The 14434-nt window shown below is 43.1% G+C and overlaps 1 protein-coding gene across 1 annotated transcript; it reads left to right on the forward strand.

Annotated features, from left to right (window-relative positions):
• Znf189 (zinc finger protein 189) lies at positions 1 to 10639 on the forward strand. Its single transcript, XM_042056001.1, is given in 4 exon segments — positions 1 to 971; positions 1700 to 1729; positions 1731 to 1827; positions 8348 to 10639. Coding segments are annotated over 4 exon segments (1869 nt in total). The 5' UTR covers positions 1 to 938; the 3' UTR covers positions 10057 to 10639.
• The last annotated feature ends 3795 nt before the right edge of the window (positions 10640 to 14434 follow it).

The following is a 14434-nucleotide window of genomic DNA, read 5'->3' on the forward strand; positions in this document are numbered from 1 at the left end:
GAGCCTTTATTTCTGGTTTTGCTAAACACATACACCCCCGCGAAGGAGCGTGGCTTACTGAGGACCTAGGTTCACACGTTAGGTTGGTCCGTCCAGTGTGCCTTTGACACGTGGTTGATGCTGCTTACTAAGGCAACGAAGGCGCGAGAGAAAAGTGCTCCCATTAGGAGAGGCTCTGCCAGCCGCCGAAACGCAGGCCGAAGCTTTTCGCTCGGATCCCTCCTCCACGCTGACTTCTGCAGGGTAAGGACCAGCGTCCCATCTTAACCCTCTGAACTCGTCTCTCAGCTTCTGGCGATTTTCGTGGGACGGAACCCATTGAGAAACCCTCATCTTTACCTGGATCGAGACCAAAAGTCCCTACGTGTAGGCAAGGCACCGTTCCACAGCCAGCCTCTTCTAGCAAACCGGCACACACACAGCGCCGCCATCTTCGACAGGCGTCTCTAAGCTCCCAGACACACCCGATCAACCAATCAGATGCGAGCTTACTGCAGCAGTCCCCGTGGTTGCCTATTCCAGTGCACACCGGGAAATGTAGTCCAGTTGCCATTTGCGGAAGAAAGCAGTGGCGCTCACCCGATGCATATTGGGAGTTGTAGTTGGAGAGGTTCCGTGACGGTTCCGGGTAACGCCTTCTGGTTCATGGGGGGTGGTCGGTTGTAGCACTGTAGACTGTGAGGTGGAGAAATTGGCTACAAGGAGACTACAGCGAGGCCTGAAAGACTGCACAGCCGGGCAGGAGACGTGGCTCGGAGTTGGGGGGGCAGCAGGCGCAATGTCTGATATGCCCCTGGGAACGTGACCGCTCCGAGACCGATGCGGGACCTCACCGGACACATCGAGTGAGCCTCGTCTTGGCGGGGCCTAATTTCCAGCGGTCGGCTAGGCCTCACCGGAGCCCCATTGCTGTGTGGCTGCTATTCCGGAACGAGGAGATGGCGACCCCGAGCCCGCTGCTGGAGCCAAAGGTGAGCTGCGCCTTCCAGAGCTCTCCGTTATTTCACCGCTCCAAAGGTGACCAGGCCGCGCATCACCTCGCCCCCAGTCCCCATCTGCTGGCAGCCAGCTCTAAGGGAGGACCCCAGCCAACCGCCCGTGTACCCCTTCCTTCAGGGTGCAGTTAGTTCACGTACAAACTGTCCACGGGCTCTCCCCCACCACCACCACCACCGCCAAGAGCAAATTGATAAATCGGCTGGAGAAAATTAAGACTGCCCCAAGTTAGTTCTCAGTTCTCATTTGTGAATTTCCCAGGCGAGGCACTTTTTTTTTTCTCTCCTGTCTTCTGCAGCTGGCATGATGTCCGAACTCAAGGTGGATGCTTAGGGACCTAATGGACTTGAGTTGAATTGGGTCCCAAGCTGGTGTGGGTAGACCATTAGAGAGGGACTGTGAGGTGAGAGTTTGGAGAGGTCTCGAGGCTGTTAACTAAAATTAAAATAGTAGTGCCATTACTGTGTAATATCTAAACCCGGAAGGGCCTTCAGTTTGGAAAGCACGGGTTCAAATCAGTTCCTTTCCAGTCTGAGATGCCTGTCTGTACCAGTCAGTTCTAAGAATTGTCACCTTTTGACCCTCTTACTTGCTTTGTCTTCCTAGTGAATGGGACCATGGTAAGTGATAGCTTCTACCCCTTGCATTGGTAGTATCTGCCTTGAGACAACCGGAACTGACTACCAAAATCATACTGTTTCAGCAGTTGCTGACAGTTGAGGATATGGCTGTGTTTCTTCACCCAGGAGGAGTGGGATTATCTGGATCCAGCGCAGAGAAGCCTGTATAAAGATGTCGTGATGGACAGTTATGGAAACCTGCTCTCGCTCGGTAAGACTGTGTTGTTTCTGTAACACATCTAACAAGTTGCTAACAGTCGTGGTCAGAACGCTTCAACCGGTATTACTAATGTCAATTCTGTTTCGTTCCAAAATTCGGATTCAGCTTTCTCAGCTCTTAATGATTTTCATGACTCTCTTATCTCTAGCTTCTTTGTAACCAAAATGCAAGGTTTCCTAGTTTCCTAATCTCACGCCCGTATTGCTGTGTGCATTTCTTCCTGGTCCATCTTCCCACTGCTTTCCTCCCACCCCTTTCCACCGCCTTCTGGAGCCTGGGTTTCTTCACACAGTGTTCCTTACTCCTCCTGGGCTACACTGAAACCTGGCACAGCCCCAAGGACACCACTTCTCTGGCAGGCCTCGAGTGGGGGCTGCTCATTTGTCCTTCCTGTTGCTTTGTCTCAAGGCTGGAAGACCAAAGTTAATTGTTCTCCCAGCTCTTCAGTGCCGCTCCCGAAGCGTCTTCGGCCTCCCAATCACGTCCCTGTGTCACCAGTCTTGTGCCACCCATTCTGTTCCTTACTATCATCATCTGTTAACTGGTTTTTCTTGGTGGGGTTGGTGGGGAGGAGAGTCTTTTAGTCTTTGCTTAACCCAGTCAGTAAGTGAGCCCCAGTGGATCTCAGTCATGTAGAGTCCAGGCATCCTGCTTTTCATGCTTAGTAAGTGTTCACAGCATTGATCCTGGTCATAATTTTGTTATAGCAAGCAAGTCTGAAAACACACTTTTCTGTTCTCTGACGCCTTATATCAATAACAGTTGACGATAACTAAATAAAGAGGTGAAACAGGCTTGCTTCTTGTCCTGGTGGAGCTTAACTGTGGCGTGCCTCACTCTCTCTCCTTCCCCTTTCCACCTACACCTATTCATTCTTGATGTCCTTCCTGCCTCTGGGTGTGTTTGTGTCTTCCCTGTGGTTTCGGCCCCTTCCTGACTTGGGAAGGTCTCTTCTAATTAGCAGCATCTTGCCTGGCCACTTTGATATTATGCTATATTTATTATGCAAATTTCAAATCTTGTATATAAGATCTGTCCCTTTTGCCCCCTTCTACCTAATACCCAAGCACCGCAGGAAAAATTCTCTAAGTAAAGGATCAGTGTCCTATAAGTATCTACTGAGGAGGGCATGTTTGTTTTGAGACAGGATCTCACTGTGTAGCTCTGGTTAATCTGGAACTCACTTTATAGACAAGGCTGGCCTGGAGGTCACAGAGCTCCACCCACCTCTGCTTCCTAGGTGATGGGAATTTCTAAGGCATTAAAGACATTCGCCATCATACCCACCATGGTGTGCGTGTGTCTCCTAATTTACATTGGGTTTATATCGCAACAACTTTTTGTATTTTAGTTGCAATTTCAAAACTTAAAATTTTCCCATCATTCTGTAAGCTTCGCCTTCTGTTTCACAGACAAAGTAGAATTCAGTGACATGAATTCTTAGCTCCTGTGCCCTCATCCGCACACCCTTAAAACAGCTGCCGTGTTGTCACCAGAAACCCAGCCGTAGTCTCAGTTCTTGGTCCCTTGCTACTTAAAGAAATTGGGAGGATGTTTCTGGGGGTCAAACCCAGGGCCTTGTTTATGCTAAGCAGCCAGTGAGGTGCTTCGTAATCTCTGTTCTTGTGATAGGCTTACATCATGGTCTGCCCAGTTTGGGGAAAAAGAAATTTAAGTGAACCAGTGGTTCCTCTTGCTGTTCCTTGTGATTTAATGTGTCTTTTCCCACCAGGGTTTTATAAGTTCATGTATATTTTGTACATTTTTATCTTTTGATATCCCTGAATTTTGTCTTGGCTTCTCAGTCTCCTTAAGTTGTTCTACAGGGATTTATTAACAGCCTCATTGCCAGATACATTAGATTCTTTGTACCTTATTTTAGCCCTATTTGAGTCTTTATGACTTCTTTATTGTTTTGTTTTGAGACAGGTTTTTGATTCATAGCCCAGGCTGGCTTCAAATTCTCAATCTTCCTGCTTCGACCACCCAAATTACTGGGATTTCAGGCTTACCACACTACACATGGTTTGCTTGAAACTCTTTAATGCTTCTCTGTGTTTGCTTGTGTTCCTTACTACCTCTGCTCTTTGCTCGGAGGAACTAACCTGTGCTCAGATCATTAGCTGCTGATGTGAGATGCTAAGTCCCACCTAAGAAATATCGTGTGGCATCTGACTACCTCGTATGGAAATCCTAGCTCTTCCATTGCCAGTTTTGACTGTGGGGGAAATCATTTTATTTTTCTTCACAAAATGGAAATGGTAATGACATGTTTCTATTACTGGGTTAATATATTGGTAAAGTACTTCAAATGCTGACTAGCAGGTAATAAAAATAATGAAAATATTGATGTTTCCTTTTCCTCCCTTGTCACCTCTGTTGAGCTCCAGATGGACAGTTTTCTTCTTTTGGAAACAATGTAGGTTATGTCTGACATGTCTCAGATAATCCGTTGAGATCTTGGGGATCTTCTCTGCCCCCCTTTACTGCTTTGTCGTCCATCTCTGTTCATCTGCAAATCTTTCTCTATGTCAGTTCTCATTACACTGGCCAGCATTGAGGACAGCACTCTCTTTCTCAGTGGATGCCTTCAGCACTTACTATAAAGCTGGGTGTGAATGGTCATGTTTCTGAGTAAGTTACACGTTAATTTAAAAACTCTTTCTCTTAGTTAATTATTGCCTTGTGCTAAAGTAGGCGCTGACCATCAAGGTGATTTTGTACTGGTATATGTTTAAAACTGCTGATGGTTCTGCCACACTAGAGCTTCACAAATTCAGCCTCTAGGTGGCACCCGCCGTATGCCATGGTGTGCCTAGCTCACTGCTAGCCCAGCTGCATGGAGGGTATCAGAAGGTTACCTGGCTGACAGAACAGGGCAGTGCCCGACCACCCTGCATCTCATATATGGAAATACACACACTGGCAAAGGTGAAGCAGCGAATCCTTTGGTGATCTTGTGCTTTCAGGCTTTCTTCTTTATTTAATCTTTTAGTTCTCTGTTCATATTTTCTCTTGCCACAGTCTCGTTATGCTCTTCAACAAACCCCACCTCCTTCCCTTGACCAGTGCCCCTTACCCAGAGACCACTGCTGTCCTACTGGTCCAGTGCAGTGTCCTCCTCCATCCCCTCTGACTGTCTTCCAAAACAGCGCTTTCCTCCTCTTAGATCAACTTTTTCATGTTGGTTTTTCTTTAAAATCTTAATAGCTACGTTGATGATACAGCTGATAGCTAATCACTTTATTATTGGCTTTTATTCTATTGACTCAATGGATCTTGTCAGAACTGAGAATGGTTGAGCCTACAAAACCTTGAACTCTGACCGTGTTTTTTAACCCCCTCTGGCCATGTTCTCTCCCCAGTCAATGTATTCATTCAGTTAACAGTTATTAAATGATGCACTAGGCCTACAAATTCCAGTTCTCCCCCATTTTTCCATTTTGTTAACTGAGGAAAATATTTTTTTTAATATTTTAATATTTTAAAATAATTTTTTTAGATAGTAAAGTTATTAACTGTGGCCAACAGATCAAATCTGTCCCACAGCCTGTTTTCATAAACCAATTTTTATTTAAAGAGACAAACCCATTCCTCGATGTAATGTCTATAATACTTTTGAGCTGCAGTGGCAAGAACCATTTAGCTGGAGTGTCTGGTCCTTTACTGAGAAACGGCCACAACTACAATTCTAAAGTTGATTTACCTTCATGTTACCCTCAGCAGATATCGTCTCAGCTATTGTATCATTAGCCTTATTTAAAGATATTGTCCATGCTAGTCTAATCCAGTAAGGAGATTTTTTAATAGGTACATATCTATTATAGAATATATAGGCATCATTATAGCTGATCAGAATAGTACTGAAAAGAGAAGTTGACTCAGTCTCAAAAAGTAAGGAACTGTACTATAACAAAAGACTGTAGCCTGGAGGGTGTAAACACTGTTATTATCTATCTCTTGTTTTCTTTTCTTTTCTTTGTTTCTTTTTTGTTTGTTTGGTTTTTGGTTTTTTGTTTTCGAGACAGGGTTTCTCTACTTTGTTTTTTTTTTTTTTAATGAGAGCTGTTTCATGCTACTCTGTATGCCCTTCATCGCACAAAACCTAAGCAATTTTTTCTTCTTAATTTTTGTTTTTTATTTTCATGTGTATAGGTGTTTTGCCATGGGTGTCAGAGTCCCTGGAACTAGAGCTACAGACAGGCAGTTGTGAGCTACCATGTGGGTGCTGGGATTTGAACCTGGGTCCTCTGGAAGAGAAGTCAGTGCTCTTAACCACTGAGCCATCTCTCCAGCCTCTGTTTATCTAGTTCTATAGACTAGGAAATTGAAGCTCAGGGTGCTGATAAACTGAGTTCTTTATGGAGATCCTCTTCAGCGAAAATGACTGCCTTCTTTGTCCTCATGTGACATGGGGAGGAGGATGTTTGTCTCTGTTCTTATAAGGACTCAGTGTTCTATCCTGAAGACCCCACTTCCTGATCTAAGCCTGATTTATTTTTTTTTTTAAGAGAACCCCCTTCTGGCCGCTGGCAGTGGGACCAAGATGTATTCCTGGTGTATGAACTAGCTTTTCAGAGCCTATTCCCTATGGTGGGATGCCATACTCAGCCTTAATGCAGGGGGGGAGGGGTTTGGTCCTACCTCAACTTAATCTGCCAGGCTTTGTTGATTCCCCATGAGAGGCCTTACCCTCTGGGAGGAGTGGACAGGGGGTGAGCTGGCAGTGATGTGAAGGGGGACAGGGGTGGTGGGGATGGGCAGGAGAACTATGGTTGGAATATAAAATGAAATTAAAAAATACATACATAAAAATTTAAGATTTCAAAATACATAATATTGTTTATAGGCCACATTTACATTAGAATATGTTCTAACAATGGTTTTGGTGTTTACATTGTGGACAGATTCCAAAATCATCACAGTAATTTTTTTGTCTGTGTGTGTGTGTGTGTGTGTGTGTGTGTGTACCTTGGTACTAAGATTACATTCACTTTTATTTCTATAAATAAAGATTTTCATGAGAAAGAGAGAGAGAGAGAGAGAGAGAGAGAGAGAGAGAGAGAGAGCCCTCTAACATCTTAACACAGTAACACATTGGGGCTTAGGATTGCAACAGAGAGTGTGCAACATTCAGTCCATATAACTTTTTGCCATATCTTTTCCATGGCCAACTAGTCTTTCTTCCTCTGTCCACATGTTTCTGTTCTTTTTAACCTCTGTGTTCGCAGGTTACAATTCTAGTTGCATTCATTTTAACTAGCTTTTCTGTTTCTGGGTTTCTAGAGAGACCCAGTTTGAGTCAGCTTGCCTGTTGGAGATAATTTAATTATGAGCACAGAATGGGAAGACATAGAGGCATGACATATAATCTCATCAGTACAGGTAGCCTCAAACTACAGTAGTTTTCCTGCTTCCATCTCTTTGAGTGTTAGGATTATAGGAGTATGCTGCTGTTCCTTTTTCTAATCTTGTACCTTTTTAATTACATTTTTTCTTGTTTATTTTTTTGCTACTACTCTAAAAATCCATCTTTTACTTTTCTATAGTATTTACTAGCACCTAGCATAGACTACATTTTTCATTGTTTTCCACCAACTATATATATAGTTTATTTCATTCTTATGAATAGATATCCCAATTCTTTATTCTAGGTGCTGCTATTTACTTAATAACTTGTAATCAATATTAGTATTTTCCTCCAGTTTCACTTAACATCATTTCATTTGGTAGTATTTTGTGTCTGATCTTTGAATCCTAGCTCAGAACTTAATATTTAGCATGCTTTAGATAGTCGATAAATTCTGGTTAATAAATTAACTGTAGAATCTCAGGTTCTTTGTCTTTCATCCTCCCTAGAATCCTCTTATGTGTTCTTTTCTCTCCACTATTTGTCTACTCATATCCCAATAATGCTTTCCCATCCTAAATTTCCTGAACTTACTATTTTCTTGCCATGGTATTCTTTTTTGATATTCACACTGCTATAAAAACTAAACAACAGTAAATTAATCAGATAACTATTGTTAGTGACACACGTCTATAGTCCCATCTACAAAGAATGCTCAAATAGAATCTCATGAGCCCAGGGTTTCAAGGCCAGTCTAGGCAAAATATCTTGCCTCTTTGTAAGATTATTTGATAAATATGTGTTATGAATGAATTTTAAAACTGAAGTAGTGGACTGGGTAGTGGCAAGCCTTTAATCCAAGTGGGAGGCAGAGGCAGGTAGATTTCTGTGAGTTCGTGGTCAGCCTGGTATACAGAGCTAGTTCTAGGACACCTAGGGCTGTTACACAGAGAAACCCTGTCTCAAAAAACAAACAGATGAAAAACAAACAAACAAAAACCCAAAAACTGAAATAGTAAAAGATAAAAGAAAACACACATTAGTTAGTATGTTTACTAATTAGTAGGTTGGTTTATCTTTGTGACCTTATTTTTCTAATAATTTCCCTTTGCCATGAAAGAGCTTGCCTGATAATCATTTTTTTATTTACAAATATTTCAGATGTTTTAAACAGAAATAAAGATGAAGAGCCAACTGTGAAAGAAGAAATTGGGGAAGACATAGAACCACCAGGTGTAATAGTAACAAGAATCAAAAGTGAAATTGATCAGGATCCCATAGGTAGAGAAACGTTTGAACTTGTTGGTAGGCTAGATAAACAAAGAGGGATCTTCTTATGGGAAATACCACGGGAATCTCTGACCCAGGAACAGAAAAGGTTCAGAGGACACGCTAATGTCCGAAAGAGACCAAACTCGGGAGAGAAGTGTCATAAATGTCAAGAGTGTGGAAAGGGTTTTGTCCGCAAGGCCCACTTCATTCAGCATCAGAGGGTCCACACAGGTGAGAAGCCTTTCCAGTGCACCGAGTGTGGGAAGAGCTTCAGCCGGAGCTCCTTTGTTATCGAACACCAGAGAATCCACACGGGGGAAAGGCCCTATGAGTGCAGTTACTGTGGGAAAACCTTTAGCGTCAGCTCCACTCTCATCAGACACCAGAGAATCCACACTGGAGAGAGGCCTTACCAGTGTAGTCAGTGTAAACAGAGCTTCAGCCAGAGAAGGAGCCTTGTTAAACATCAGAGGATCCACACGGGTGAGAAACCCCATAAATGCAGTGACTGTGGAAAAGCCTTCAGTTGGAAATCGCACCTTATTGAGCACCAGAGAACACACACTGGTGAGAAACCCTATCACTGTACCAAATGCAAGAAAAGTTTCAGCCGAAACTCACTGCTCGTGGAACACCAGAGAATCCATACAGGAGAACGGCCTCATAAGTGTGCTGACTGCGGGAAAGCTTTTAGATTAAGTACATACCTTATACAACACCAAAAAATACACACTGGGGAGAAGCCTTTTCTTTGTATTGAATGTGGGAAAAGTTTCAGTCGGAGCTCGTTTCTTATTGAACATCAGAGAATCCATACTGGTGAGCGTCCTTATCAATGCAAAGAGTGCGGGAAGAGCTTCAGTCAGCTTTGCAACCTTACTCGTCATCAGAGAATCCACACAGGAGATAAACCCCACAAGTGTGAGGAATGTGGAAAAGCCTTCAGCAGAAGCTCAGGACTAATTCAGCATCAGAGAATACATATCAGGGAAAAGACTTCTCCATACAGTGAAGCTAAGGAAAGTTTTGATCCTAACGGCAGTCTTGATACACAGCAGGACGCCTACCCCGAGGAAAAATCTTACAAATGTGAGGAGTGTGGGAAAACCTTCAGTGTCAGCGCTCATCTTGTACAGCATCAAAGGATCCACACGGGTGAGAAGCCCTTCCTGTGTACTGTCTGTGGGAAAAGCTTCAGTCGGAGCTCGTTCCTCATCGAGCATCAGAGAATCCACACTGGTGAGAGACCTTACTTGTGCAGGCAGTGTGGCAAAAGTTTCAGTCAGCTTTGTAATCTTATCCGACATCAGGGTGTTCACACCGGTAATAAACCCCACAAATGCGAGGAATGTGGGAAAGCCTTTAGCAGGAACTCGGGTCTCATTCAGCACCAGAGAATCCACACAGGAGAGAAACCTTACAGGTGTGAGCAGTGTGACAAAAGCTTTAGTCAACAGCGCAGCCTCGTCAACCACCAGAAGATCCACGGAGAGGTGAGAGCCCAGGAAGTCTACGAGTGTGACGCTTGTGGTGAAGCCTTTCATTGTCAGCTGTCTCTAATTCAGCATCAAAAGTTGCATGTTCTGTGGATGCAGTAAGACTAGAGACACTTGTACGCCCGAACTTGAGACTAGCTACCAAAGTGCAGTTTTAGTATGGCTCCAGTGTGGGTCAAATAGAGTGATAAAGCAATTTTTCCTTGGCCTTTGCAAATAGTTTCTAAAGATCCTATGAATAGTGGACAGTGCCTGTGGAAAACTGACCTAACGATTACTCTTGGTTTTTGTACCCACAGAGATTTGTTGGTCTGTCTAAACCTAACCTTTTAGGAGAGTTGACTGGACAAATCAGAAATGTTCTGAAGGACCAAGTGAATTAATGCAAGGGAACTAGGAACAACTGATGGAAAGCTGGAAAAAATTCAGAAAGTCTTGTGTTCCCATCTCCTAGAGTTACCCTTCAGTTCTACAAGTCAAACCCCAGTGAGTAAGCAAGTGTCATTTGGGAAAGTCCAGATGTGTTCAAAGTCACTATACACTCTTTATCGCTGTCTAAAAACGTTGTGTGGAAAATGAGTTGTGAAAGGCGGAAGCTCCCCTGCTTCCCGGGGTGATAAAGTGAGTGAATCAAGTTGTAAAGGTCTTTGTAGCCTATTAAACCAATAAAGTTGTTACCAAGGAGGCTTTGGGAGTCTTCCCCTCACCCCCAAAGTGGGCCCCAAAAGATTACTGGTTTATTTTGTGCTGTGCCATCTGTGAAACCTATTTGTAATACTATATCAATATAAATTTATTCCTGCATAATCAGGAACATGTGATTACCAAGAATTGGACATAAAAAAGACCTAAAGTATATACTAAAAAGTTTAGATATTTTGGTATTTTTTCTTAGGTTTTATGGTAGATTTGCATCCAAGTTTTAAATCTTTATTCTTGATTCTAGGTCTTCCTTTAGTTAAAACTTATATACTTATTAATTTATATATCTTAATCATTAAAACCTGTTTGGGTTTTGGCTTTGTGTTTTCAGTTGCTTTAGGGTAATATCAGCCCTAATAGACTTCCGTGTTTTGAAAATCGGAGTGGAAGGTTTGAAGGAAATTCCTATTGTTCTCTCTGATACATTAGCATTTTTCTGTAGTACTTTAACATAACATTAAATCTGGGTACTTCAATACCTGAGTATAGAGTTCTAAATCATCAGAACCCTGACCCTAACGTTGGTAATTTGAGCAAATGTTTTTCTACATACCACTGTCTTAATTAGGGTTTCTATTGCTGTGACAAAACACCATGACCAGAAAGCAAGTTGGGGAAGAAAGGGTTTATTTGGTCTGCATTTCCACATTGCTGTTCATCAGTGAAGGAAGTCAGGACAGGAACTCATGTAACAGGGCAGGATCCTGCAAGCTGGAGCTGATGCAGAGGCCATGGAAGTGTCCTCACTGATTTGCTGCCTGTGGCTTGCTCAGCCTGCTTTTATATAGAACCCAGGGCCACCAGCCCAGGGATAGCACCACCCACAATGGGCTGGGCCCTCCCCCATTGATCACTAAGTTAGAAATGCCTTACTCATTGTCAGCTTTTCTTGAACTGAAGCTCCTTCCCCTTTGATGACTCAAGCTTGTGTGGAGTTGACACACAAAGCCAGCCAGTACAACTGATCTTTTGTCAACTTGACACACAAGCACATCAGTATTAAGCAACAGTCCTTCCTTTCTTGTTCACCCCCAAGATCTCACATAAGCCAGACAAATAACTTTCAAAGTCCCACAGTCTTTACAAATTCAAATACATTAAAATTTCATCCCTTTAAAATATCCAATCTCTTTTAAAAATTCAGAGTCTTTTAAAATTCAGAGTCTCTCAACTGTGGGCTCCAGTAAAATACGTTCGTGCAAGAGGGAAAAATCAGGGTACAGTCACAATCTGAACTAAGCGAAGCCAAGCTCCAGTAGTATAAAAAGTTAAATGTCCAGTTATCTGGGATTCACTCATGATCTAGACTCCTTCACAGGTCTTGGGTCACTTCTCCAGCTCTGCCCTTTGCAGCACACACAGCTTGTCTTCTAGGCTCCAGCTGACCCCACACTGCTGCTGCTGTTCTTACTGGTCTTTCCTTGGTACTGGCTCTCCCAAATACTGGGGTTCCTTGCTGCAACTGGGCTACACTTTCACCAATAGCCTCTCATATGCTCTTTTCATGGTACCAGCCCTCAACTTCCTTTGCCTGACCCCTTCAGTCCTGGGCCTTCAGGAAGCTGCACCTTCACCAGTGGCCTTTCCTGGCCTCTCACAGTGCCCAGCGTCAGCTGCTCCTCATGACCCCTTCATGCCTTCAAAACCAGCACCACCTGGGTGACGCTTATACAGTACCAAGTGCTGCTGCCAACACAAGGTACAACCTTGGCTGCTTCTGGAACAGGGCTTCTCTGCATTCTCAGGAAACACTTCCCAGAAGATTCCACCTCGATGTTTGTCTCTTCTTAATTACTGCTAATTTCTCAGCTCCAGCTGGCCAGCATCGAGTATTCCAGCAAAGCGAAGTTTTGCTTCAGTGGTTCTGGTATCACAGCTAACCAGAACCACAGAATTTTAGTTCAAAATAACAAATGGCCCTGATAGAGTCTTTAAACTTCCTACTGAATCTTCACAAGCCAGGCCTCCATCCGCTACACTGCCTTCAACATTCTTTATCTTCCAAGCTCCTAAAGAACATCCCACTTTACACTCAATGGTTCTTCTAGCCTAAAGTTCCAAAATCTTTCCACATTACTCCCCAAAGTGGTCAGGTGTCTCACAGATAAATAACCCCACATTTGGTACCAAAATCTCTATTAGGATTCTCTGGAGTCACAGAAATTATGGAATGATTCTCTCTACATGGAGAGTATACATATGACTTACAGGCTGCAGTCCAATGGCTAGCTGTGCCTGGAAAGTTCTACAATCTAGTACTTTCTCAGTCCCATGAGGTTGCATGTCTCAGCTGGTCCTCTGTAAATGCTGGAATCCCAAGGAAGGAGGCCCCAATGCCAGTGAAGGAGTGGATACGCTTACAAGGTGAGGCCGAGCAGGTGAAGAACGAACAAACACTTCCTGCCATCATTTTTAGATAGGCTTCCAGAAGAAGGCTGGCCCAGATTAAAGGTGTGCCTCCCCACCTCAAGAACCAGATTAAAAAGGCATGTGCCTTCCACCTCAATATCAGGATCAAAGGCCCGTGTCTTCCAGCCTCAAGATTGAATCAAAGGCATGTTGTCTTCCTGCTTCGAGAGCCCGATAACAAGTGTGCCCTCCATTTCTGGATTGCAGTTTATTCCAGATATTGTCAAATTCACATCCAAAAATAGCCATAAAAACTACACATTCTAAAATTCATTCTCAAGCATCCTTCTCGCCTCAAATACTATGTGTATTCATGTTGAGACATATTTACAAATATTGTGTGCTTACATAAATGTTGAGACTGTATATGCGGTAATATACCTGTACATTCTGTTACATTTTCTGCACATTCTGTTGATATATTGTCACTTTACAGTTATAAATTTTGAAACTATTTTTGTAAAACTAATTGAGCATGTCAGATGCGTTAGCAGATAAAGGCCTTTGCTCCCAAGACACGATTTCATGATATATGGAGAGAATGACTGCATTTTGTCCTCTGAACATGGCAGCCACACAGTCTCAAACACAAAGCAATTTTTAAAACCACCCTACTCATTAAGCTGTTGGACCCTGAAGTCCAACTACCAGGAGGAGTCGCACCAAGAGACCATCTTACACACCATGAGGATTTTATTAATTCTGTCATGACTGGGTCTTACAGCATTCGAGAAGCCAGAAAGACCCTGAATGGCTGGTACAGGCTACTTTTAAAGTAAAAAGCCACAGAAACAAGGGGGAAGTCTGAGGGGTTGTTCTTCAACTATTATGATTGGCTTATTCAAAGGGCTATTACCAATAATTGTTTGGAGAACCATTGCCAGATCAGATGAGGTAAGAGGAAACATTTGAGGGTTACTTTCCCAGGGAGTAAGTCAACACATCTGTGTACATCTGTGGGTTATCTTGTCCCAGTTTCAGGAACGGAGCTCTATTAAGAGAACACAAGGACTCAGGGAGATGGAAAGTTCCCAGCATTTTAGTGCATGCATGTGTAGTTGTTAGGTCCTTGGTTCCCAGGGAGGGGGGGGAGCACTACTGCTGAGAGTCCTCAGCTTAAAGTTCTACAAAGCTACACCTGCCCTACACCTTTCCAGTTTATACCAATTGTTCCTAGGGCAAAATCTCAACTAATGATGAGGCTCCTTAGAACTCCTTAAGTGTTTATTTATTTATTTATTTATTTATTTATTGAATGATGGGGCTCCTTAGAACTCCTTAAGTTTTTTATTTATTTATTTATTTATTTATTTAGTTTGAGACAGGGTTTCTCTGTAGCTTTGGAGCCTGTCCTGGAACTAGCTGTTAA

The sequence above is a fragment of the Arvicola amphibius genome, chromosome 11, assembly GCF_903992535.2.
Source record: "Arvicola amphibius chromosome 11, mArvAmp1.2, whole genome shotgun sequence".
NCBI lineage: Eukaryota > Metazoa > Chordata > Mammalia > Rodentia > Cricetidae > Arvicola > Arvicola amphibius.